The 23,648-nt window shown below is 41.5% G+C and overlaps 1 protein-coding gene and 1 long non-coding RNA gene across 2 annotated transcripts in view; both read left to right on the forward strand.

Annotated features, from left to right (window-relative positions):
* Positions 1–23,648, forward strand: part of LOC136793681 (uncharacterized) — a 379,912-nt gene that overhangs the window by 31,083 nt on the left and 325,181 nt on the right. The gene's annotated exons all lie outside the window — the stretch shown is intronic.
* LOC131750483 (uncharacterized) lies at positions 1,053–16,553 on the forward strand. Its single transcript, XM_067027406.1, has 4 exons — positions 1,053–1,109; positions 1,439–2,192; positions 7,433–7,568; positions 14,808–16,553. Exons 1-2 carry the CDS (start codon positions 1,053–1,055, stop codon positions 2,042–2,044), a joined length of 663 nt encoding a protein of 220 aa, XP_066883507.1. The 3' UTR covers positions 2,045–2,192; positions 7,433–7,568; positions 14,808–16,553.

The following is a 23,648-nucleotide window of genomic DNA, read 5'->3' on the forward strand; positions in this document are numbered from 1 at the left end:
TTGATCCACTAATGTCCTTTTCCTAGGCTAGGATCCAATCCAGGATCACACCTTTTGTTTCCTTTAAAAAAAAAAAAAATATTATTATTATTTTGGCTGCGTTCTGTCTTCGTTGCTGTGCACGGGCTTTCTCTAGTTGTGGCGAGCAGGGACTACCCTTCTTTGCGGTGCGCGGGCTTTTCATTGAGGTGCCTTCTCTTGTTGTGGAGCATGGGCTCTAGGCGCACGGGCTTCAGTAGTTGTGGCGCGTGGTCTTGGTAGTTGTGGCTCGCGGGGTCTAGAGCTCAGGCTCAGTAATCGTGGTGCTTAGTTGCTCCACGGCATGTGGGATCTTCCCGGACCAGGGCTTGAACCCGTGTCCCCTGCATTGGCAGGCAGATTCTTAACCACTGGGCCACCAGGGAAATCCCACTGTTTCCTTGTTTCTTAAACCTTCTCTAATTAAGGGCAGTTCCTCAGTTTCTTTGTCCTTTACGATGCTAGTATTTTTTAATTATACTGGTTCCTTATTTTGTAGAATGTTTCTCATTCGTAACCCATTCATTTTCAAGCTTAAGCAACCAAACATGGTTATTCCCTGAGATCTCACAGAAATTAGTGGCAGAGCACCTTACACACAAATAAAAGACTGCTGATTTTATGGAGAGTTCATCCCAAGGTTTCAGAAAGCATGTCTTCCTGCCAGAAGGGTGAGGGTTGATACAAGTAAATTAGTGAATTTATCCAACAGTTATATAATATATGCAAATTATATATATACTAGATTACTGATTTCCTATGGAGTCTTGGGTTTTATGCTAAGCCCTGGGACTATAATAGTGTGCAAAAACCAAAACGGTCCCAAGCCCACAGTTTTAGCTCCTTTTTGAGTCCCCCCAGGACTTTGTAGTGTTTTGGAGGACATGGAAGTGTATGTCTATGTAAACACAAAGAACATTCAGAACATGGCTAGCAGCAAAGTGCTCTTTCAAATGTGATTATGCAAAAAGACTGGTTTTAGACAGAATGAGTTTTATAGAAAGTGAAGGAAGGGGAGTAAAGCATGGCGACTGATGGAGAAACCCCTAAATACAAACACCATCACCATCATCGGAGAGATGGAGGGACAGGTAGTAAGTAAGTGGTAGGTGGGTGGGTAGGTAGGTAGATAGATAAGTAGGAAGAAGAGCTAATATATCTATGTTTATCTGTATTTATAGATATATCTAAGGCAGATCAATCTGTTGATCTATCACACACACACACAACCCCACCCCATGTCCTCTAGTACCCTCCTAGCGTCTCTCCCAGGCCAAGACACATTGGCTGTGCTCTGGGTTACATCGAGGTGCCAATTCACAGAGACAAAGGGGCAAAAGTAGGACTCCCTCAATCCCTCTCTTCCCAAAGACACTGGTGAGAGTTCTGACAGTTGAGGAAATCTGGGCAACTTGCAAAGAGAACAGAAGGAAGAGAACAAAAGGAGAGCGAGAGGCAGCGCGCGGGAGAGGGAGGGTCGGCACTGCTTGCCCGGGGTCTCCGCCAGCAGCCGTGCTCTCTCGGAGTGCGTGCCCCGCCCTTTGTGGCCCCACGCGTGGGCTCCGCAGGCGGCGGCGCCCGGGTCTCCGAGACTCCAGCCCGCGTGGTGGCGCCTTGCTCCTCGTCGGGGCCGCCACCTGCTCGTCAGCGCCTCCGCCAGCCCCCACCGCGGCCCAACTTGACTGGAGTTGGGGTCCTGAGCTCCTGCCCCCTACAGCCGGCCGGCGGAGAGCCCCGCCCCGCCATCCCAGGTCCGAGACCCGTTTCCGTTCTCGCGATGGGAAAAGTTGGCGCCGGCGGCGGCTCCTCAGCCGGGCCGAGCGCGCTCCTCGCCGGCGCGGGGCTCGCCGTCCTCCAGGTACCCGGCACCTGTGGCGGCGGCTCCTGCTGGTTCCTGTGGTACCGGAGTGCCGACCCCGGGGATCCCCTCACCCGTTGCCGCGAGGACGGGCTCCTACCATCCCCTTCCCTTCCCGAGCGGTGCGACGTGAGCAGGTGCGGACGGAACGGCAGTAGCCGCCCCTAGGGACTTCGGGCAGCCGGAGCGGAGGCTCCGGAGCGAGGAGGAGAAGCCACAGACTTCATGGGTGGAGGCGCGGAGGCTGACAGCCTGGGAGCGGTGGCAGGGACTCCACCACACAAAGGCTGCTCCGTTGTCCTGTGCGCCGCAGCCGGTGAGTAGAGAAGTGCTGAGGGGGCGTGTCGAAGCGGTGAAGGGCGAGGGGTGGTGGGCTTTAAAGGGGGCTGGAGAAGACGGTGTGAGGCTTCTGACTGGGCGAGTGTGCAAAATGGAGCCCCTGCCCACCTTCCTGAGGAACTGTATCACCTCAGAACGTGCCAGCGTCCCTCCCTCAGGGACTTCCATCTTCTGCTCCCAGCACCAACGCTGAGAGAAACTGCCGAGTTAGCACCTATCCTCCTTCCTGTCACAATGGCCGGTGGAGTCGAAGACCAGGCAAAAAGTAGAGTATTATTAAGTATTTGGAGTGAGGGGGTCATAAGGTGAACTTTTAGGGCAGTCCGACATTCCCTGGAGTGATTTCCCCTCTACTTGCTGCAAGCTTACTGATGTCTGTGGTAAAAGGTGACATATTTATAGGCTCGATGAAAGGGGATGAGAACTGACATGGGCGATCATTGCCCTTTAGTGCCATCCTCATTTCTTGGCATTTAGGGGTAGGGGTTGCAAGTTACAGAGAAAGCCTGTATCACCTTCTAAAGGCCCCAGCGTGTGCGTGCGTGCGTGTGCGTGTGCGTGTGTGTGTGTGTGTGTGCGTGCGTGTGTGTGTGTGTGTGTGTGTGTAGAGCCGGGGCTTTGTAATTTGTGCATTCTTGATTGTTCTCCAGTGTGATCCAGTCCTAGAAACATCAATACCCCAGTGATAACAAGCCCCTGATCTCCACCACTGCCTGACTTTCTGCAGTGAAGAGCGCACACACACACAAAATGGACCTTTTCTTATGAGGTGAAAGAGATTAATAGATTGCAGGAGGCTGACACTCTAGGGACAGGGGGTATGTGATGCGCTTCTGCTGGGCACAGAGAGGTCAGTAAGGGTGAAAGTTGGTGACTTGGGGCCATGCCAGGAGAGGTTTTAGATCTGAGGTAATAAATGGGCACCTCTTCAATCTGTCAAAGCTGTCAGCCGTGAACGGGGAAACTCTTATTGGCAGAAATAGTAAAACAATAGCTTTTCTGTGGTAATGATTAGAGATCATGTAAAAAGTGTGTGAAAGTTCTCTAGGCTACCGTAAAGCAGGGATTGAGAAATTATGACCAACAAGAGACAAAAAGTAACCACATATATAGGTAAGTGGGGATTCAGTCAGGAAACTGAGCGTTTACTCTTTGGAATATGCACAGGTTATCCAGCCCAGCTACTTCTACCGTGCCTTCATTTGTGAAAGAATCTCCAGAAACCGTCCCAGAGACATAACGTTGAGTTGTGCTCGTTGTTAGCTTTTTAAATGAATGTTTTGAACATTTTAAGATAAATATCTGCTCATTAGGAATTCTGTTGGTACATAGGTATAGATAGTGTTGATGCAAATCATGATACCAGCACTCAGTACGGACAGCCCTATCCCAAGAGCATTCACCTGCCCTAACGTCTGGCATTGAGGACACAGTTTCTGGTTCGTGTGTTGTTCATATACAAGTTTACTAAAATAATTGTGGTAGATATTCTCTCCATCAAGCTCCTGGAGACCTTTGCCCTCACTCCCTTCTTTAATAATCACATCTTTAATATCATTATCACTAAAATTATTCATCCCGTTTAAATTTGAATTTCTAAAACTTTTGCACTTCTTCAGTTAGTTCATTCAGAATTTCTGGCTTTAAAAGGGAAGTTTCAGACACATCAAAGCACTCTGAAAAAGAAACATATGCTGTTATCTAAGCTGCAGAGATTCCTTACCTAGTCCTGAAAGATTTTGTATAGAATAAAAGAGAGAAAAAATACATCTTTGGCAAACCAGATGCTTCTTCATTTAAGAAATGACTGAAATGTATTGTCAGATTGTGTGTGTGTGTGTGTGTTACATGCATGCTCATATGTTTGTGCTTACAAGCCAAATAATGACTGTGGGTCAAATCATGGATGGGTGCCATGTTGTAGTCCAGTAAGACTACTTATTGTAATAAATAATAGGAGTGGTGACTGTTAATGTTTGAGCACCCAAAATTTGCTAATTAGTGAGCTTTCTTTCTTGTCTGAAGTCTTCCATTTCTTAATGCCAACCCCCAACACACATACCTTTTTTAGTATGTGTGTAAATGTCCTCATAAACAGAGCTAATCAATTTCATCTAGCCAAATTTATCTGTCTGAGCATGATGGAGAAAGTAACGTTTAAAGTTATTATTTTTGTCAATTGGAGTATGAGGAATCAGAGGAAACAGGTGACTTGAAATAGAAAGCAAGAATGGAGATTTGAATTCTAGTCCTATTTATTTATCATGTACCATCAGCAAGTCGATATAATGATTTGAGTTTGAATTTCTTCATCTGTAAATTGGGGTCCATGCCAGTCGGGATTAGTTGACAGAATCACATATATTGATACAGATAAAAAGGGCACTGTTGTTGTAAAGTCACATACACTTGTGTGTCACTGCCATTCCTAACACTTTTTTCTCTCAAATCATTAAGAGGAACAGTTCATCAAGCCTAAATCTGAAGACAAAGTCAGAAATTCATAATTTGCCACTTAGATTTCCTCCCCCAGAAAGAGGTGGGATGCAGGCACCACACATCTTTTGGACCTGTCTGATCTTTAACTAAAAGCCAAGGCTAAGAAAGACTAATGATTATAATAACACCTGAATTAAAAATATTAATTTGTGGTAATTATAGGCTACCCATATAACTTGTCAAGAATTCTGAGTGGCTTCTTTGCCTCCCTCTCTCTCCTTCCTGTCTCCGTCCTGCTTGGAGCAGCCATTGGTAGATGTAATTTTTGCTGTGCACATGATGAGACCTTTCCCTATTCTATGAGTGTGTGTTTATGTGTTCAGAGGAATTCCCAAAATTTGAGAGCCGTTATTTAAACTCAGGTGCTGATATTTGCATCCTTGTCATACAGGACAGACAGACCTTCTTGATGGAAATGTGTGCAAGATCTGGACCAAATGAGGGAATCCCATGGCATTAATGATGCTGAGTGCAGATAATTTGTCAGGGGAAGAACATGCTGCTTCTGCACAACTTATTTTATACATGATCTAATTTTATATGATGATATTTACTGTCTTGCGTGTGTGTGTGTGTGTTATATTTTCTTCCACTGAGTTCCAAAATGGTAACCAGCATTAGCTCATTAATCCCTATGAAATTCTTATTAGGTAGATAGTAAGCATTAATATCTCTTTCTCACATTTTTACGCTGAATATGATTGAAATATTTTGTTTTCTCATCCCTGTCTCTTTCTTACTGGCAGTGTTTCTCAAAAACAGTCATCTGCAATACGCTATTTAACTTACATCATTATGATGATATTAATGCTGCATGTATCAAATGCTGCATGACTGTCTGATTGTTTGACATTGCATGTCTTCTCCTTCTGATATTTTTAGACCTGAGATGTAACCACACAACCTTGGTAATTAAGCTAGGTCATTTTTTGTTTTGGGGGTTTTGGGAGTTTTTTTGGTAAAATGCTTTATTGTCATCATTTATTTAATTTTCACAATAATCTTGTGAGGGACACATTCTCACACCCATTACACAGATCAGCAAACAGGTTAAGAAAGGGTAAGTAACTTGGCTAAGGTGTTAGGGAGGGTGAGGAACAGAGCATAATTTGGAACTTGCTTTGATCTGACCCCAAAATCTATCCTTGCCTTACAGATTTTAATGTAGAACTTAGAAATCAGGACCTTTTAAGATTGTAAAATTATTTATATTGAGTGGATTTCAGAGGAGGTTGAGAGAGGTAAATCCTGGTTAGGGAAGCTCTACCTCCTTGTGAAAAAGGAATGTTTTTAACATGTGCCTGTCACATTTCATTCCTTAGTTCCAAAAGTGACTGCATTGTTCCCCCACTTCATCTTTAGAGAGTCTTAAAATGAACAATTGGGTGATATATTGAGCATAGGGTCACGGACAGATTTTGAGATCTGGTCTTGTTTAATACATTTCTGAGTTAACAACAAAATCTGATTTTATTTTGACATTGGCTGTGAAAACTGGGTTTAGTGATCATTTGTGTAAGATCTTTTCACCTGACCTTTTTTCTTTTTTAATTTATTTGTTTTATTTATTTACTTTTGGCTGTGTTGGGTCCTTGTTGCTACCCGTGGGCTTTTCTCTAGTTGCGGCGAGCAGGGGCTACTCTTCTTTGCTGTGCTCAGGCTTCTCATTGAGGTGGCTTCTCTTGTTGCAGAGCACGGGCTCTAGGTGTGCGGGCTCAGTAGTTGTGGCTCACAGGCTCTAGAGCTCAGGCTCAGTAGTTGTGGCGCATGGGCTTAGTTGTCCCACAGCATGTGGGGTCTTCCTGGACCAGGGTTCGAACCCGTGTTCCCTGCATTGGCAGGCGGATTCTTAACCACTGAGCCACCAGGGAAGCCCTCACCTGACCTTTTAAATTTTAATAGAATTGCCTTTCTTTAGCAAAACTTTAGCAAACTTTTATTTTCCTTTTCTGATAAAGGCTCTGGTCCTGATCAAGAATGCAAATGCAGTATGGCATGGAAGGCAATTTGCTATTGAGGAAAAAAAGCATAAGATGTGGAGGCAATGCACTTAGGTTTGAATCTCAGATCTCCTTACTAGCTGTCTTTAATATAGGGAGACTGTCTGCTGTCTGCTTTCTGATGACGCATAGATGGTTGTGTCTCTGACTGTCCATCCAGGTCTGACACAGTGTTTTAGTGTCTTCATCTTGAGAGGGTTGAACACTTTGTACTTATAAGTCAAGTTCTGGGGAAATAAAGGTGACACATTGATCTATGCCCTTGACTTGAGAGTGAGCAAATCTTATATTTCACATGATTAGGTGTATCTCTGTTGTTCATATACATATGTATTTATAGAAATTCCTGAAATTTGAATGCCACTACTTAACAGGTACAGGTATTTGCAGTAAGATATAAAGGTGTAATAGTTTGTTTTACGTCATCTTTGTGTTGGCAAATATGGAATCTCTAGCTACAAAATGTATAATTTAAGAATAGAAATTAACCCCTTTTTGAAATTGCTAGTACCATCTAGAAAAGATAATTAAGTATTGACTCTGGGAATGATTCACATTTTTAGAGTTTATGAATAGAGTATAACTGGGCACAAAATACATGGAGTGTCCTCTTTATTTATGATGTTAATAATTGCTAACATTCAGGGAGTGCAAACTGTGTGCCAGGGACAAGCCAACAACCTGATATAAATTATCTTATCGACTTTTAATTCTACAGATATTTGCTGAGCACCTAATTTGTTCCAGGCACTGATCAAAAGGTGTGTGTGAAGTGGTTCAAAAAGTTATGAACATTCCTGTGAGGCAGTAGAAGATCCTTGTCATCTGATGGCAAAACTGCTAAAGAAGTAAAGGTGAGATGGGAACCTTCTGGCTGGGATGGTTGTGAAGGCTCATGGCAAGGGTGATGCTTGCATTGGACCATGAATAGTAGTGAGAACTTTAAAAGGGGAGTTTTAAGATGACTCTAAGTACATGGTAGGCAAAAGAACCGCAAGAGCAAGTGTGGAGAGGAAAGAGATAACAATTTCTTAATCTGTGACCTCAATTTTGAATGATTATAGATATATTGCATGCCCAATGAGAAACTGAAAATCTATGCCAAGAAAAAGATCTGTGCTATTTCTTAAAAATTTGATTGCCCTTATTTGCACATTTAAATCTCATCTTGGATATTGTAGCTTTTTTTGTTTTATTATGACTTCTTTCTCAAACACAGTTAAAAAAAAAAAAACCTGTCATTTATTTAGTAAACTCTGTCAGAGACATCCTCAGCCTGGCTGCCCAGACTGCCACATTGCTTTAAGTCTTTAAATTTATCTGCAAATTCTGTGACCTGCCTTTTTGTGTATCTTAATTATTGTCCTGTACCTCTAGAAAGTATGGAGACTACACCTTTGTCTCCAGAGGGGAAACTGGACAAAGAGCATCCCTTCAGTGGCCAAAGGTGATGGCCTGAAAGAAGTGTGAGGAGGAGCCAGACTCCACAGCATATAATGGTTTCTGCAGAGGGGAGCTCTACCCAGATCAGATGGATGCAATAGTTAAAACCTTGGCGAGAAACAGAGGTGAAATCCTGCTGTTCAAGGTTTACAGTGAAAGATCAGAGCTTATTTTAAAGTGTAGGTAGGGATAAAAGGACCTGAATGCTCTGACATGAACTTTTACATGCACATAAAAGGTCTCTTATCTCTCTGCTGAGATCTGAATGTTTTTATACTACTTAAATCAGTAATGTACCTTTGCACTGTTCGAAATGACTCACTTTTGAAGAATTTTGTCATGTTACTTCAGTTTTATTTTTATCATAGTCCTAAGAGATTAGAAGGACAGATATGATTATTACCTACTTTTTGTGGGAGATGAGACAGGCACCACTGGATTACCTGTGTGATTTACACTTCAGTTGTTGGAGGAAGAGGGGCTAAACCTTAGGCCACAGCATTCCACTGATCCCTGGACTTGCTCAGGCTTTTTCTGCCATGGGTTTGAGACAGAATTTATGGTTTGGCTGAAGCCTGCACTCCTGTCCATCAGGGACCTCGTTGGTTGGGGAGAAGCATAGAGATTGGGCACAGGAGAACCTATACAAATTACATGTGCTCAGCTTTAGAGCAGGTTGCTTGGTCCAGGTTGATTTGTGGGTCATTATTAGCCTTTAAAAAGGGCATATACCCTGAGAAAATCATAATTCAAAAAGAGTCATGTACCACAATGTTCATTGCAGCTTTATTTACAGTAGCCAGGACATGGAAGCAACCTAAGTGTCCATCGACAGATGAATGGATAAAGAAGATGTGGTACATATATACAATGGAGTATTACTTAGCCATAAAAAGAAACAAAATTGAGTTATTTGTAGTGAGGTGGATGGACCTAGAGTCTGTCATACAGAGTGAAGTAAGTCAGAAAGAGAAAAACAAATACCATATGCTAACACATATATATGGAATCTAAAAAAAAAAATGGTTCTGAAGACCCTAGGGGCAGGACAGGAATAAAGACACAGAAGTAGAGAATGGACTTGAGGACCCGGGGAGGGGGAAGGGGAAGCTGGGCTGAAGTAAGAGAGTAGCGTTGACACGACGTGTACACTACCAAATGTAAAATAGATAGCTAGTGGGAAGCAGCCACATAACACAGGGAGATCAGCTCAGTGCTTTGTGATCACCTAGAGGGATGGGTAAAGGAGGGTGGAAGGGAGACGCAAGAGGGAGGAGATATGGGGATATATGTATATGTATAGCTGATTCACTTTGTTATATGGCAGAAATTAACACACCATTGTAAAGCAATTATACTCCAATAAAGATGTTAAAAAAAAAAGTGACCATCCACAGTATTGCCAAGATTTACTGCAAGCGAGGTGCCATTGCCTGTTGATACAAAGTTTATTTTAAGTGCCCACCATTGGAAATGAGTCATCAGTGCCTTCTTTTGCACTCCTATCTAATTGAGACAGGGGTGGGGCGGGGGTTTACAGACAAAGCAGAGAGGAGTTTGCTGAACACTGATTACTCTGCTCCACCCAGATTTGCTATCTAAGTGTTAACAGAGGCTGACTTTTAACAACAATCATAAAAATCGCGGGTATCTTTTGAGCAATTCTCTGTAAGCACATTGCAGAATATCACTTCATTATTTAATTGAGACCTCACAACAACCTTGTGAAGTAGGTATTATCTCTGTTCTAATACTGTGGAAACCGGAGGCTCATAGGAGTTAAGAAAGCTGCCCTAAATTACCTGACCAGTGACACATCTGGGATTTGAGTTATGTTCTAACTTTGACACTAAAGTTCTTTCTACTGGATCACACCGCCCCTGTGTATGGGTTTATTTTGGGGTTCCTTAGAGAATTTATAAGTCAGTTCAGAGTGATGGTAGGGAGAAGTCTTGGCATGAGAGGAAAAATCTTAAGTGTGCCCCTTTCCAAGTCACCCTGTTCTCAGGTCCCTGGCCCGATTTATTCCTTTCACGACCTCCAGTTATCCCTGCGAATGACTCACATAGTGTCACTAATGTGTATTGTCTCCAGCTTGTTATCCTGGAAGATGTGTGGAAGATGCCACTTGCTTTCTCCCTGCTGGCTGCTGACCCTAGAGAGGCAGCATGGACACCATTGACACTTGCCTTAAGATAGGGCTCCTGAGACATGTTATAAGGTATTTGGCAACAATATTGGGTTGGCCAAAAAGTTCGTTCAGGTTTTTCCCAGAGCCAAAGGTTTGAGAGTTCTGGTCACATTCCCTAACTAGAATGACGGAGGATGTGGGAACCCAAACTCGTGGTCCATCTGATTCAGGGCTTGCCTGTTTGGAAAGTAAAATGTCTTTGGTTTAGTCCTTCACTTCCTACCACTCTCAGTTAGAATTATGAAAAGGGCATTTGTCACTCAGACTTGGAAATTCTGTCTCTAATCTCCACCTGACCTGCCCTGTATTTTGCCCAGTGGGTTGAGGGATTTTGAACTGGGCTCTCTTACTGACAACAAAACTACCTTCAGGTAAGATCCTGAGGCCCCTGCTGTTAAGTGACTATCCTTTACCCTTTGAATTGTCTTTGTAACATTCTTCGTAAACAATTGACCATATAATTGTAGGTCTATTTATGAATTTCCTATATTGTTAAAATTATCATTGTTTTTCTTAGGGAAAAACATACCATCTTGAGTCCTGTTGCTTTACAGGAAATCTTAGTTTCATATAATAAATAAACAAACATATAAAGTTTTATTGGAACACACCCCCATTCATTTATTTTTACGTATCATCTGTTTTGTGATACATGATGCAACAGCAGAGTCGAGTAGTTGTATTGGTTTGGCCAAAAAGTTCGTTCAGGATTTTCTGTACGGAAAACAGAGACCGTATTTTCTATCTGACCCTTTACAAGAAAACTTTGCTGACCACTAGTCTAGATCATGGGGAGGAGATTTTTAACCATTCCTTTCATATTTGTCTATGCTGTTTTAAAATTTTTTGCCACGTGTGTGTATTCCTTTTGTGATAAAGCTATTAGAGCATTTTAAATGATTGTGCTACATACTAAGATGTAGCCTTTGCCCTTGAGGTGGTGGGAATAGACAGCTACACAAACAGAAAAATTGGAGTTTAGAGTGATAAGTGCATAATAAGCATAATAAGAATTGTGAAAAGTACTACGAGGACAAAAATGTGTGGGGAGCCAACTAATCCTCCTAGGAGAAGGAAGGAATGATTTTATAAGAAATTGGTATTTGAGCTGGCCTTTATTTATCCAGGATTAGGAATTTGCAAAGCCAGGGATGATTGGGAAGAGGAGAGGCTATCTACACCCAGTTTTCCCTCTTTTTTTATGAGAATTAGGTCCACCTTAGTGGTTCTTAGTACATGTAACAATACGTGATCGATCATTCTTCCTTTAGACTCTCCTCCATCTCCATGCCATTTGGGACCCGGACTAACAGTCTTTAAATATCATGTTTGATTTCCTTTTTCCTTTTAAGCATGGTGTCTCTGAGTAGACCAAAGAATCTGAGCTCCCAAACAGATAAAGACTTGCCTTAAATCTTAAGCATTTGCTCTCTCATCTCTTCACAGCAGAATGTCACTAGCATGGTTGTGACAGTTTCTGCTTGATATTTATGATGTTGCTGCTTTTGCACAAGATGGAAATGGGTGATCCTGTCGTCTTCTTGGGCCTGTGGCCTGAATCACTGTGGCTGTTGGGGTAATTAAGACAAGTCGGTTGTCATTTGCTGTTAGTGCAATGTTGCTTCCCTAGGTGGTGTGACGGTATGTGATAGAGGGAATGACATCGCCATATCCACAGTCACCTTGGTATATACATGTAAATGTGAGGGATGGTGTACCTAAATTAGGTCAGTGCATAGCTCATGATTGTAATATCAACAGCTTTCTCAAAGCTGTTCCCAGAGAAAAAAATTAACTCATAGGAGACTTTACATTTTTTTTCCCCAAAGACTCCTATCCATCTCTTCTTCCTACTATGGATATTTTAGTTTTTTAAAGGTAACTGTACACTAAAATGTATCATCACTGCGCTGCTTGTAGGATTTTCACAAATGAACACACACACAAGTGTAGCCAGCACTCATGTCACTGCAGCGTTCCAGAGGCCCCACTAATACCCTTCGTAGTCAGTTCCCTCCCCTAGGATAACCTTTGATATGACTTCAAATAGCATAGGATGGTTTTAATTGTTTTATACTTCATATAAAGTTTATATAAGTGGAATTCAATTCTGTGTCCTTTTTAATATCTGGCTTTTAAATTCAGCATTATGTTTTTTAATTTCTTCCAAATTGTATTTATTTGTGAATTATTTGAGCTCTGTAATTTGAGATTTATACTCATATGTGTCTTTTTGATGAACATATAAAAAATAAAATGGGGGAGCCATTCAGAGTCCTCTTCCCCCCACCCCCCCACAGTAAACTATCAGTCAGTCCTCTCTACCAACAAGTGTCCTAGGGATACTATGAAGTGAGAGGTTTGTTTATTTAATTTGTAATGAATTAATGAATGAGAAATGAAGCCTGCCCCTTCATTGCTGATTTTCTTCTCTCACGTCTTGCCTCCTCAGAGTTATCCTTCATTTAAGCATCTCAGGAGAGAACTTAAGATTGGAATGGGGTCTTGTTGTGGGAGACTGAGAGGGTGTAAGAAATGGTGTATAAAGAGCATAGAGAATATGTGACTGTTCGTGATTTGACCAATGCCTCAGAGCACTGACTTTTAATGCTCCATTCCCTCTGGAAGTTATGAATGTGGCTAGTGGAAAAATATAATTAAGAAACCAGGCTGACTGTAGAAAACACAACTTTTGATTGAATTTGGTAGGTTTCTATTAATAGAAATATTCAACTAAAAGTATCAGGGCTATTTAGGTAATGGCAGGGACTTTCTTTCACTGATGGATTATCTGAGGAGGTATTTATTTTCTATTTCAGAATGTATGGTGAGGTTGTTCCCAGCATCTCTGTTTCTGTTGGCAAGGGGCTCAGCAGCCAATCTAGTATGTGTGGTTGGCTTCCAGCTCAAGTTCAGTTCTTCTGAAAAACTGCTGTTTTACCCTCTTTTGGTGTTACAGACTTCATGTCGCTGACTTCAGAGCTTCACTGAAAACATCTCTGTGGAATTGCTAATTCGTAAGGGCTGGCTGAGTTCATTCCTACCATAGTGGCTGCTTGTGTGATACATATTCATTCTCTGTATAGATGTAGATATAGCTCTATCTCTGTCTCTGTCTCCAAAGGCTCTTTTTGGGAAGGCTTGGCTCCACCAATTTTACCTCATCTCTGGGTTTTGGGTTCCTCATGGTCTATGAGAAGGTAACATGGAGACCAAACCTTAGAGATGTCAACTCGCTTCCTTGAAAAGGGCAGTTACTTTTGTGGAAAGTGATCATAGACGTCAGTAAAATTATATGAGGGAGACTAAAACACCTCATTATAATAGAGTCAGGATTATCCTATTTATGAGCTCAATTTAATTAATAAAGGCTAAGACATTTAGAGAAAATTTTAACAGCATTCTATTCAGGTCAAAGTGGCTAAGATTCAAGTTTAAATGGTTTTAGCGATTGCGTTGTTTCAAGAAGTCTCTTCCATTTGGGGAGGTAATCTAAGATGTGAAGTGAAGAGACCTGGGCTAAGGGTCAAAAGACTTATATCACATTCATCCTCTGCTATACACTGGTTCTGAGATCTCAAATATGCCACTTACATTCCACAAATAAGGAGATAAAGATACCATTTCCCGAGTCAGCTTTCCATAAGCTGTGAGAGCATCTGATGGAGTGAGGGCCTGACTCACTGTAGATGTCCAGTGAACTTTTGATTCAATTATATATGTCCATCTTCTCAAAGAGAGTTTGTTCAAGAAGTTTCTATGAGCCAGGAAGTTTCATGAGACGCTAATGGTCATGATTTGTGAGCATTGGTCCAGGATATTCTTTTTAGGTAGGGGGAAGATCATCAGTCTTCTGATCTAGAAGATTAGAGTTTTAGTTCTGATTTGTCCTTCATTTGTTGTGAAATTTTGTGGCAAGTCACATAACCTTCCTTGAGCATTCAGTTTCCTCCCCTGCTCTATAAGAATAATACCTTGGACAGTTTACTGAAATTTCTCTGTGTATTTCCTTATCTGTAAAGTAAGCACAGTGATAGCAGCCACCTCAGAAGATCTTGAAGAGACTAACATGATTCAACACCTGGAAATGCTCTAGCAGAGTGCCTCTTGCATGATGCGTGGTCAGTAAACGTTAACTGGAATGATTTTCACTTCTTCCTAGAGCTCACTTGAATGAAATCATCAATCATGGAAATTGGAATGCTGAGTATGCTGTTAATATAGTATTAATGCCATGATAGTTATCTGAAAAAAAAAGAAAACCTGTCTACCTGTCTAATGCTCCCAGTTTTATTTTACTGGAATTTCCTCCTTTCTCTCTCTCTCTCTCTCTCTCTCTCTCTCTCTCTCTCTCTCTCTCTCTCTCTCTCTCTCTCTCTCTGTCTCTCTCTCTGTCTCTCTCTCTGTCTCTCTGTCTCTCTGTCTCTTTCTTTCTCGCCATGATGTCCATTTGTGGTAGAGTGGCAACGACAGCAGTAACAACAACTACAGTCGGGGGCCAAACTGCCAGAAACCAAGGATGAGAAAGACTACCCCTCCTTGCCCAGTCCTCTTCTGTGCCCCTGGGTTTTCTCTGGCAGGAATGCTCCACTTATTTCCTCAAGAGCTACAGAGCTGGGAGCACAGCAGTTTTCCTGGAACCAGAGGCAGTAGGCGTCTGCTTCCCTTGCGACTCACGTTCTCACTCAGCAACCAAGCATGTCTTTATCCCCGCGGAAGTTCAGACGGCCTTTCCCTTCCTGTCTCAGCAGCTCCTGCCCCAGCCTCAGACCCAGTCATGACAAGTATGGCTGCTGCGTGGAGCACATCTTCTGAGCCCCTCAGAAAATTCAGAGAGCCTCTCAGAGAATAAAGCTTTGGACTGGACTGTGGCTTCAGCCGTGACTCTTTTTCCTAGCAAACTGTGGTGCTGGATGAAACAAGATGCAAACTGTAATCCAGTCACAAAGGCCAAAGGTTGAGGAAGAAATTGCCATTCCTCCTTCCTGCTTGCAACTCAAGAGTCTGCCTCCCGCATCCTTGTTAGAATTATTGGTATCTGGCTTTATACATACACCCTCGTATTTGAGTGCATATACTGGTGCTCACAGCATTGGTTTAAAGTTAGTGGTTCTGTCACCGCTCTAGCTGTATGACTTGGACGTTCAGTTAATCTCTGTGAGTCTCAACCTTCTCACCTGTATGATGGGAGTAGTCATGTCTCTCCTGCTTACCTGGTCAAAGAAAATCTCAACTTTGTAAGTCTGAAACCTTAGGGTCCCATACCTGGGTAGGAAGCTTGCATGTTATTTAACACAGCTTTTGTCTGCTGCAGGTGACCATCCCCTCACCAGCCTCCTGCACAGATGGTCCTCCAGCTTCAGACTGAGGTCTGACTGGTGGGGGACCTGCCCTCTTCAGGAGCTCTGACTGTGAGAAAGTTGTGCCAGGCTGAAATCTGAACCCTCCAATAACTTTTACCTGCTGGTTTCTGTTTTATTTCTAGATCCAACAGTACGTTTAATCTCAAAGTCTTCTGTATATTGAAGACTACTGTAAAAAAATACAGTCAATTTTTAAAAACTGGGTATCAAGTCATTTTTTCAGTTCCTTTGCCTGCTCTGCCCTTTAGATTCTGATCTGGATTGACTGCATGGAACAGAACATGGTGCCCGGTGTTCCTGAACATTCTCAAGGGTCCTTGTGGCATCAGTTATAAAATTTTTCCTGATGATCCCTAGAAGAAAGTGTGATTATTACTAATGATAGGTGTCCCCACACATAGTGGGTCTACTCAAATCCTGGAGCCATAATTGTAAAAGCAGGTTTCTTAACATGTTTTAAATTATTTTAACTTGGAAATAACTTCCCCCTCTATTACCTTGGATTATTTTTTGTTCTGAAAAATAATAAAGATGAACTAAATTTAAAAGAAGACCTAGAAAAAAATCTAAAGAATAAAATGAAAGTTATTTGTAACCCATCTATTTGTAAAAAAATAAAATATTTTTATACCTTATACCTCGGTCATGTTTCCACATATATGATTGTATATTTACGTATAATTGTTGAAATTATGTAACGTGGTTATGTGGCTCTGCATTTTGTTTTGCTGTCTTATTGAACATTGTATTGTCTTTCCCCATGTCATTATCAGTTATGTATAAGTATCATCATAATGGTTGCATCATAATATTCTATTGAATGAATACAGTGTAATTTACTCAATGAACCCTCTGTTGTAATCCCTAATTTGTAGCCAGTTTCCAGGAGCTTCAGGGCTATTCTTTGAGAAATGGAAATAAGGGAGAAGGCAACACCTTGATTCCCACAGCAGGATTTTATTTTCCAGGTGCTGGGGTAATCCCTTCACTCCTCTCTTCCTAAGTAGGCAGAGTTAACAGGACATACAGATCAGATCCTGTCAGAGCTGGAAAGCTAAAAAAACAGGTTGATTTGTGCATATGTATTAGTGTGTTGTATCCTCACTTCACAAATTCAAGTTTAAAATGCTATACTGGTGATTTCTGTAATCAACAAGATGTTTGGATTTGTTTCATTTACTGATGCAAATAGGCCCACCAAGGGCTTGAACTGCCTCTTTCCTCTGATATCAAGGATTTTCCCTTGGTCAAGGAAATTGAAGAAATCCAAGTACAGTATCAGGGAATTGCTGTCCTTCAATGTCAGGAAGAAAACTTTCAATGCACTGGAACCCAGAGCTGGAAATCAAAGAATCACAGATTTGTCTTCCATTAATATGATTTGGGACGATGTTAGAGCATAGCTCTGGCAGCAGGAAGGCTCCATTCTCATATAATCAACTCAGTCATCTGGGGTCATTATTACGGGGGCAGTATCCCCACTCCTCTGTAAACTTGCAGAACCAATCACAAAGATAAGGGAATAGGAATCTCTATTGTCTACAGACTTCCCAAGTGAATTTTGTTAGGTAAATTTAAGAAATGGATTCTGACCCATACACAGAAAAAGGTTTCTAGGCCATCAACTTAGCCTGAAAGAGAATTGTCCTGTCCCTACACCTGTATTTCCAACAAGTCGTAACACCTTAGATATTGAGCTTTACTTTGGATTTCATCTTTGGTGATTATCAAGATTACACAACTGGAAAATAGTAGCTGCATAAACATATAGCAAGGGTGATGGAAGCGATTTTTTCCAATTAAAACGTTATCATTTTTGAAAGAGGCATCCCACATCTCCCCAAGGCACTGCCACTAGTAGAAAACCAGCTGCATTCCTCTACTGGGGCCAATTCCACCCTTGTGGAATGGGTAAAAACTGTGTGTCTTCACCTCTGGGGACTGGCTGGCTTGAGGCAGTAGCATATGGTTGACTGTTGAAACAAATAAAAATAAAACCAGACAGAAACTTCTGGTTGTTTAGCCCCAGTAGAATTCTCAAAACCTAATACAAAAGGCTAAGCCCAGACACAGCTTCACTCCATCTGTGCCTTGCCTCCAGGCCAGGGAAGCATTAACCTTATTGGGCCTGGTCGCTGGGGTGCTTCCAACACTGTTCAGATTTTTCTGATGTCACAGGTTTCTGTTTGTGCAAATGAGAAACTGCAAATTGTGTATCTCACGTGCTTATTAGGAAAGATGAAAAGTCAACCGATCAAGACGACCTCCTGGTGCCAGTAGTGAGGGCGCCCATATCTGATGGGCAGTTCCTCATGGTGCTGGGCTGTGGTGAAGAGGCATGAAAGTTCTATGTTATTCACTTTCCCATGCTCTGATTTCAACAGGCAGGGAAACCAGGTCTGAAAACCTCTAACTTGGGTCCTAACACAGACAAAGATAATAGATAGGAATTATCTTATGAAAAACAGGACAGGAAGAAGTTTATGGGAAGCGGACTTTGGAGAGAGAGATGGCCAGTCTTTTCACATTAAAATAAATGGGAAGTATGGGTACTGAGTCTGCAAGTTGTGGGCTGCTTGAAAATAAGAAAAGTTTCTCTTTTCCTTGTTGGGCCACCTGCAAGGGGCGTTCATGCTTCCTGTTCCCTGAGCACTGTGAGGCTGTTGGATTTTGTGGGTGGGAGATGTAGGCACCTGGTTCCAGCAGAGCAGGCGCCACTGTAAACTAGGGCATCCCTCCGTTGAGGTGTTGTCTCCTTCAAAAATGCAGATGGACCGCAAGGCCGTTTGTCCATTGTGTATAATTCCTGGAGCATTAAGGAATTGAGAAGCGGGTTTCTTAAGCGTCTGCCCATTTCTCCTGTGAAGGAGGAGAGAGGCGTTAATGGCCCCTGTGAGTTAACTCTGACTATGCTGGATCCATGAAAAGCCTTTAAGAGCAGCTGGTCTCTCCCAGAGGCTGGGAGCCAGTCAAGCCCAGAGGGTTATAGGTCTTAAAGACCCTTTAGGTAAAGGGTATAAATGCTGAAGACAGGGCAGGCTCAGTGCCCTGGAGCAGGGCCTGAGGGAACAAATACATGTTCTAAGTAGGAGCAGAACCGTGGGTCACAACCAGTGTGGGCACGGCCGGCACAGGACGGACTACAGGGACCCAAAGAGGAGGACGGGAGCCAGAGGGACAAAAGTTCCAGAGGCAGAGCAAAGTAGGTGCTCCTAAGTCTCATAAAAAGCAAGTGACTGTTAGGAGTTACAAGGGCAGGCCTAGCAAGGAGGGTGGGGCACAGAATAAGAGGTCTCTTTCAATCTGCGTAGCCACTTGTTTCATCCCAGGAGCCTTTGTGTACTTCATCAGGCAGGGATACCGTTTGGAGCTTAGGGCACCTTTGGGCCTTACATGTGCTGTTAAATAAAAGCATCCATGAGGGATGAAGACTTCCCTGTCCTAAAGGAAGCACAGCTTGGGATTCCCCTCCTGGAAGCCCCACAGATGGCGGCAGAGCAAAGACTGCTGTCTCCCTGGAGTCTGTTCTTAATGTTTGTGACCACAGTGTCCCACTCTGCCCCTCACACGCAGGAGTCTTTCAGGAAAGTTTTGCTCAGTGGATGCTGGGTCTGTCCCCTCTGCCCCTCTGAGCAAAGTGCTCAGAAAAGAATATGAAAAGTGGGACATCAGGAAGCTCTTAACAAGGACCAGACCCACCTCCAAAGGGCATTGACATATTGCTACATTTTTTTTTTAATATGCTTTGGGGAAAAAAGGATAAAAGTTAATATCTGACTCCTGATATCTTCTAATTGTTCTTTCCTTCCTCCCAAACTGTTTTGGGGAGTTTCATACTAAAAATGGCAACATAACAGCAACTAAAATACTTATTTCATATTTTCTTGCAAACTTTTTGCTCCTATTTTTCTTTTGTGATTGTTGAGTATGATCCAAGCATAAAATGACTACACCAGTTGAATGCTCACTCAGGACTGAAAATTTGGATGGGGGCAGCCCCTTGGAAACCTTATAACTCTGGCCAGTGGTGGAAAGAGTCCGTGCTCCCATGTGACGCTGATTACTCGTGATGGCCTGGATCTCATGACACTGTGTCTGATCAGTAAACACAATAGAAGAGCTGTGCTCCCTCTCAGGCATCTCTCTGCCCTCGGTGCCTTCTCCCCCATTGTCAGATGAACTGGTCTCAAGCCCTGGAGGCTGTGCCTGTTGGAGAATTTGCCATTGATGGGGCTTTTGTGGCAGAAGTTTTGCAGGCGGAACATACGTCCCCAATCTGCCCTAACTTGAGGAGAAAACGATGGCTTCATCTCCTCAATCATACCTCCTCAATCTGCCTGGCTTAACTGATTGCAAACCTTGTTTTCCTTTCTTACAGCACTTTTTTTTTTTTTTTTTTTGCTGATTATAAAAGCAATACGTACTTGATATAATAAATATTAAGCAACATAAATTATAAAAATCTAACATGACGATTACCCATTAAGCTGCCGCTTATGGATAATCACCATTAACTAGTACATATTCTTCCAGTTATCTTTTGAGGCTTTCAGGAACATACAGAATGACTGCATATGTATTTATAAAATAATGTTTAAACAAACATACAGAGATCAGTTCATACAATGCATATTATACACTTTGCCTTTTTTTCATTGGCAATAGATTTGAGTTATTTTTTCCTATCCATCCATGCAAATCCACCTCATCCTTTCTTTTTAAGTAATAGATCTTATTTTTCAGTTTTAGAGTCATAGAAAAATTGAGCAGAAAGAACAGAGTACCCAGGTAACCACTCTGCTCCTCATGTACACAGCCTCTTCTGCATTCGTCACCCCACAACGTAGTGGTACATTTGTTATAATCCATGAACAAACATTAACACACTGTTATCAACCATAGTTTACACTAGGAATCATTTATTGTGTTGTACATTCTATGGGTTTTGATAAATGTATAATGACATATACTTACTATTATAGCAACATACAGAGTAGTTTCTCTGCCCTAAAGATCCTCTATGCTCCACCTCTTCATCCCTTCTTATCATAAACTCTTAACAACCACTGATCTTTTAATTTCTTCATAGTTTTGCCCTTGCCAGAGTGTCATATAGTTGGAATTGTACATTATGTAGTCTTACCAATGGGCATCTTTCAGTTTGCGATATACATTTAAGGATCCTCCATGCCTTAATATGGCTTGATAGCTCACTTATTGTCAGTGCTGAATAATATTCCATTGTACAGATGTACCACAGTTTGTCTATTCACCTAATGAAGGACATCTCCCTTGCTTCCACATTTTGGAAATCATGGATAAGGGTGCCATAAACATTTGTGTGCAGGTTTTTGTGTGGACCTGATTTTTCAGCTCAGTTGGGTAAATACCAAGGAATGTGAGGGCTGAACTATATAATACAATACATATAGTTTTGTAAAAACACAAAATGCCAAACTTTCTTTCAAAGCATATTGAGCCTTTTATGAATCTTCCTTTGGTGATGTATCTAAAAAGTCATTTCCAAACTAAGTCATTTAGATTTTCTCCTAGGAATTTTATAGTTTTGTGTTTTACATTTAGGTCTATGATCCATTTTGAGTTAATTTTTATGAAAGGTGTAAGGTGTCATGTGGATTTGCATTTGTCCCAGCCTCATTTGTTGGGAGACTCCTACTTCCCTGGAATAGCCTTTGCTCCTTTGTCAAAGATCAGTTGACTCTATGTGTGTGAATATACTTCTGGACTCTGTATTTTTTCCCATTGATCTATTTGTTTAAACTTTTGCCACTTCCACACTGCCTTGATTATAGTAGCTTTGTAGAAACTCTTGAAGTCAAGTAGTGTCAATCCTCCAACTTTTTCTTTTCTTTCAATATTGTGTCAGCGATTCTGGTCTCTAGCCTCTCCACATAAACTTTAGGATCAATGCATTGATATCCACAAAATAACGTACTGGAATTTTGACTGGGTTTGCATTGAATCTATAGATCAAATCAGGAAGAACCGACATCTTAACACTGTTGAGTCCTCCTATTCATGAATGTGGATTATATATCTGTTGAGTTTTCCTTTGATTTCTTTCAACAGAGTTTTGTAATTTTCCTTATGTAGCTCTTTAAACATGTTTTGTTCAATTTATACCTATTTCTTTTTTTTTGAATGCTAATGTCACCTCATCCTGTTTAATGGCTGCAAAATAGACTATTATATGGATGTGTTTAAGAACCTCATTCATTCTTAAGTACATCTTTTAAAAAAAAAAAATTATTTATTTATTTATTTATTTGGCTCTGCCGGGTTTTTGTTGTGGCATGTGGGACCTTCAGTTACAGCATGCAAACTCTTAATTGAGGCATGTGGGATCTAGTTTCCTGATCAGGGATTGAACCCAGGCTCCCTGCATTGAGAGCACGAAGTCTTAGCCACTGGACCAGCAGGGAAGTCCCAAGTGCATCTTTAATTTGGATGATTTTTAAAAATGAGCAAGCAAAAGCATAGTTCATTCACCACCCACCACCAAATCAGAGATGGTGATACATTACTTTGTCAAGCTGGAGGCCCAGATAATAAAGGAAACCAATCTATATTTATCATGCAGGGTGACAGTTGTCAAATATACCAGCATAAATAGTAGCAAACTAGATTGTATGAAGTGGGTAAGCCTACTCTAAAATAAGTACTTAAAAACAATTTAGCCTGCTATATAGATAGATAGATAGATAGGTAGACAGACAGACAGATAGATGTGTGTGTATGTGTGTGTGTGTGTTTCTGAGAACCACTGATTCAAAATAGCATAGTGGAATCTTAACATTCTTCTACAATAATTCTCAGGTTACATTTGTAACCAAGCCAGGGAAATCTAAAACTGTGTTTCACAATATAGTCTAAATTTTGACCCATTAGAGACCATTTCAGGATACCTTTGATTTATACTTGCTCAGATCTCTAATGTACTTCATAAGGTTAGACTTTAAAGGAGGCTTTTCCTTGAACATTTAGGAAGAGTTTTAATTTATTATTTGTCTGATGTTCCCTTTAAAAGTCTGGAAACCTCCTCTTTAGGATTTAGACACTTGTCTCCATGATATCCTGAAAGCTCTTCTGTCCCACCTGCTCAGGAAATGTGAGCCCTGAGTTATTTGAGGTTTAGACAGACTGTAACTCAAGTGTGATGGCAACTCTACTGTTTGTTCACCAGGCTGTTAAGCCTGTCATTTCCCAAGGCAGCCTACAGAGCAAAGTTTTATTTAATTGTTCAAGCACAAGAAATAAAAATATCCAAGTCCTCTGCTTATCTGAAGCTTTTTTCCTGGACCTTGTCATTAGCTATTGTTCAAGTTAGAGAGAAATAAACTTGGTGAGATGGCCCCATGAAGACTGAAGACCACATTAAAACTGTAATACACAAGATCTCAAAAAAGATGGTTTGGAGATAAAAATGTGACATGTGAGAAATGTTCTTCCTCACTTTATATATTTGAAAAAAATATTTAGGGAAAACAATCAATAGGCTAAAATTACAAAATAAATCCAGATGAACAGACCCTATATCTTCGACTAACTACTTTATCCTTAAAGTTTTATTTACAAGACCAGCAATTAGTAGGGGTCTAGCACTAACAGTACAGTCTTCTAACAACTGTCAGTCATTCTCATCGGATTGATTCAGAATGAGGAATTTAGACTGATTTAAAAGAAAGTGGATGAACCTAGAGTCTGTCATACAGAGTGAGGTAAGCCAGAAAGAGAAAAACAAATATCATATATTAATGCATATATATGGAATATAGAAAGATGGTACAGATGAACCTATTTGTAGGGCAGGAATAGAGACGCAGACATAGAGAACAGCTGTGTGGACATGGGGTCGGGGGAAGGGGAGAGGGATGAATTGGGAGATCAGGATTGACATATATACACTACCATGTATA

The sequence above is a fragment of the Kogia breviceps genome, chromosome 2 (genome assembly GCF_026419965.1).
Source record: "Kogia breviceps isolate mKogBre1 chromosome 2, mKogBre1 haplotype 1, whole genome shotgun sequence".
Taxonomy (NCBI): domain Eukaryota; kingdom Metazoa; phylum Chordata; class Mammalia; order Artiodactyla; family Physeteridae; genus Kogia; species Kogia breviceps.